Raw genomic sequence first — 2785 nt, 5'->3', positions numbered from 1 at the left:
AAATGGGATCATCAAAATTGTAACGTTTTTTGATTTGTAAACAACTTGTTTTTAAAAAACTTTGACATTTATCATAAAAATATAGAAGCAAGTCTTGCCTTTGGGTAATTAACTCACACGACAAAAAGTTTGTTAATTTTACACCCAAATAAATTTCATTTGGCTTTAAGTATTTTGTATGATCATTGGGGTCAATATCAGAAAGCGGCGTTTTCATTATATAATCTCTCTTTATAAAAGTTAATAAAATGTCTTTGTACGTCAAAACCATTTTTTCGTGCAGAACTTTATCAGATTGAAAATATTTATTTAAAAGAACAAACTTTGGTAATACCCATTCCAAGAATAAATAGAAGGCTTTTGTGAAAGGGTCATTTAGTTGGTCGTATATGGTCTTACTTGAAAGAAGTTTTTCGGAGAGCCATTGGTCATTGAAATATAATTTCAAAGCATCCCATTGTTCAACGATTCTACTAACTACCGAAAACATTGATAACCACCTAGTAGCTGAGGGATGCAGTATTTTGTGTTCTTTTACCTTAAGGAAAACTTGGAATTGATTGAATTGTGACTGACGTTTAGAACTTTGACTGAAATACGAATGAATTTGTCTTGCTAAATCTTCACAGCGTTTTGGCAATTCTTTGCAAGCTTCGCTTCTAACTAAATGTAGGCTGTGGCAAATACATTTCATTAAAAAAATACCAGGGAAAACATTTTCCATTCTGGAAGCTACTGAGTTACGAACTGCAAACATTGAATTGCAGCCATCTGACCCAAATCCAATAATATTGGTAAAAGGAATTTTATATTCTTCAAATGTTTGTATACAAGCATTAAACAAGTTATTAGCAGTGGCACCTTCATTAATCTTGTCTATATTTTTCTTGTCATACACTTGAACCAAGGACCAAAATCTACTCACAATTCTTTGTTCCTCATCATCGTGAAACCATGTCGATTCACACCCAATATCTGTCGATTCATCAATCATTACTGAAAATTTGCTCATCATAAGTTTCTTTGCTAAAAGTTGTTTAGCAAATGGTGAAATTACATTTTTTATGACGTTTGTAGCTTTTGTCCTTTTAAGCTGAATTTTTTGACAAATTTCAGAATCATCAAAAATATCTTTCAAAACATCTACTATATGATCTATGCAATTGCAATTGCAATTAAAAGCAACATTATGTTCAACAAGAAGGGCACATAATTTAATTTCAGCAATTTTAATTTTATCTTCCAAAGGATCTTTTTTATTATTTATGAAATTTGACATTGCAGTTGATGATTTTTTAGGAGTATTAGTAACGTTAATCTTATGTTTCTTACCAAGGGCATGATTTTTAATAACTACTAATTCAGAAACAAATGTTGTGTTACATTTAATACATTTTGCTTTCATATTATCACCTTCAACTTTTCTCAACCAGTCCTTAAATGATGGTTTTAACTCCCATTCAGGGCGGTATTTTTGCTCTCTGTGTTTAGGCCGTTCTTCTTTACTCAGTTCTCCTCTTCTTTTCCTTTTGTATGTTGGTGTAGTTCGTCCAGATACATTTTACTCATATTCAAAACTTTCATTCAAAGCATCATTCTATTTATTAACAAAAATATTGAAATAATGAATTTATAAAACCATATTCAGAAATTAATATCAAAAGGTATCTTAGATTAAGTAATAATATTAATATAAATAAATATGTAACTAATGTTTTTATAACTAATTTGTAAATTCAAGTATCCAGTTTATAACTTCTTTTTTATTGTTTTAAAATGTTTATTTAGTATACTATTTTGTACTACTATTTTTTATTATATTTAATATTACATCATAATGTCGTTACTAATATAAACTTACTTGTGACATTTTCTTCACAAATCTTTTGTTAAAATCAATGAATTTATAAAAAAATTATTTTCATAAGATTATTAAGAGAGTGATTCAGAGTGATTGACAAAGTCAGTTGTCATGTGTGTAGTCAAAGAATACTATGAAGTATAAAGGTCACATTACTTATCATCTATACATCAATAAAATACTCCTTTCAAATACAAAACACCTATATAGTATAAATATCACTGGCAATTCCAATTGTAATAACTATATATATAAGGCCATAACAAATAATTTTATATTGATTTTCATAGTATATAAATGTATAGTATACTGTTCTTATATTGTGCAGTAACATTTGGGACCTATGATTATTTACATTTTACAATAAGTAATAATTATATTATTATTGTAAAATATTTAAATTTATGCGGGAATTGTTGTTAAATTATCATATCTTTATCAGTTCTCAGGGCCTAGTGGCACTCACGATTTTAAATCGTGGTGGCACTTATCAATTATGGTGATTTTTATCAGATATACTATCAGTATTAATATTACGTCCAATCAGGAAGCAGGACGTGAAAATTATAGCCACTCATATATAATAACACAGAATATATAAAATAACTATGTAGCCACCGCGTTTTATTTTTTTTCTAAACATTGAATAATTATCGTATTTTCTTGTACGATAGTTGATAAAGTATCGTACATCGTACAATGGCAATAATAATCGTACAAATACGATAATTATCGTACACCTGGCAACGCTGGTGATACATCGTACGCCACCGCGATTCCAATATCGTTTGTATAATCGCTAATTTCCGGGAACCGGTCCCCACCGGTCGACGCACACACACATGCACACACTTTACATTAAATGCTAATGACGTCATGGTAACATTCTCGGTGTCGCACAAATTAATAGAATGACCCCCAGCC

General features: G+C 29.6%; 1 protein-coding gene across 1 annotated transcript; it reads right to left on the bottom strand.

Moving 5' to 3' along the window:
- Positions 1-323: 323 nt before the first annotated feature.
- LOC107885896 lies at positions 324-2739 on the bottom strand (the record flags this gene model as incomplete). Its single annotated transcript, XM_029492536.1, has 3 exons — positions 2714-2739; positions 1333-1526; positions 324-1155 (listed from the first exon to the last, which is right to left on the bottom strand). Coding segments are annotated over exons 1-3 (1052 nt in total), but the record flags the coding sequence as incomplete, so codon positions are not given.
- Positions 2740-2785: the final 46 nt, after the last annotated feature.

The sequence above is a fragment of the Acyrthosiphon pisum genome, unplaced genomic scaffold (genome assembly GCF_005508785.2).
Source record: "Acyrthosiphon pisum isolate AL4f unplaced genomic scaffold, pea_aphid_22Mar2018_4r6ur Scaffold_21655;HRSCAF=24498, whole genome shotgun sequence".
In the NCBI taxonomy this organism is placed as follows: Eukaryota; Metazoa; Arthropoda; class Insecta; order Hemiptera; family Aphididae; genus Acyrthosiphon; species Acyrthosiphon pisum.
The sequence above is the reverse complement of the archived record's forward strand: the minus strand, read 5'-3'. Positions and strand labels throughout refer to the sequence as shown.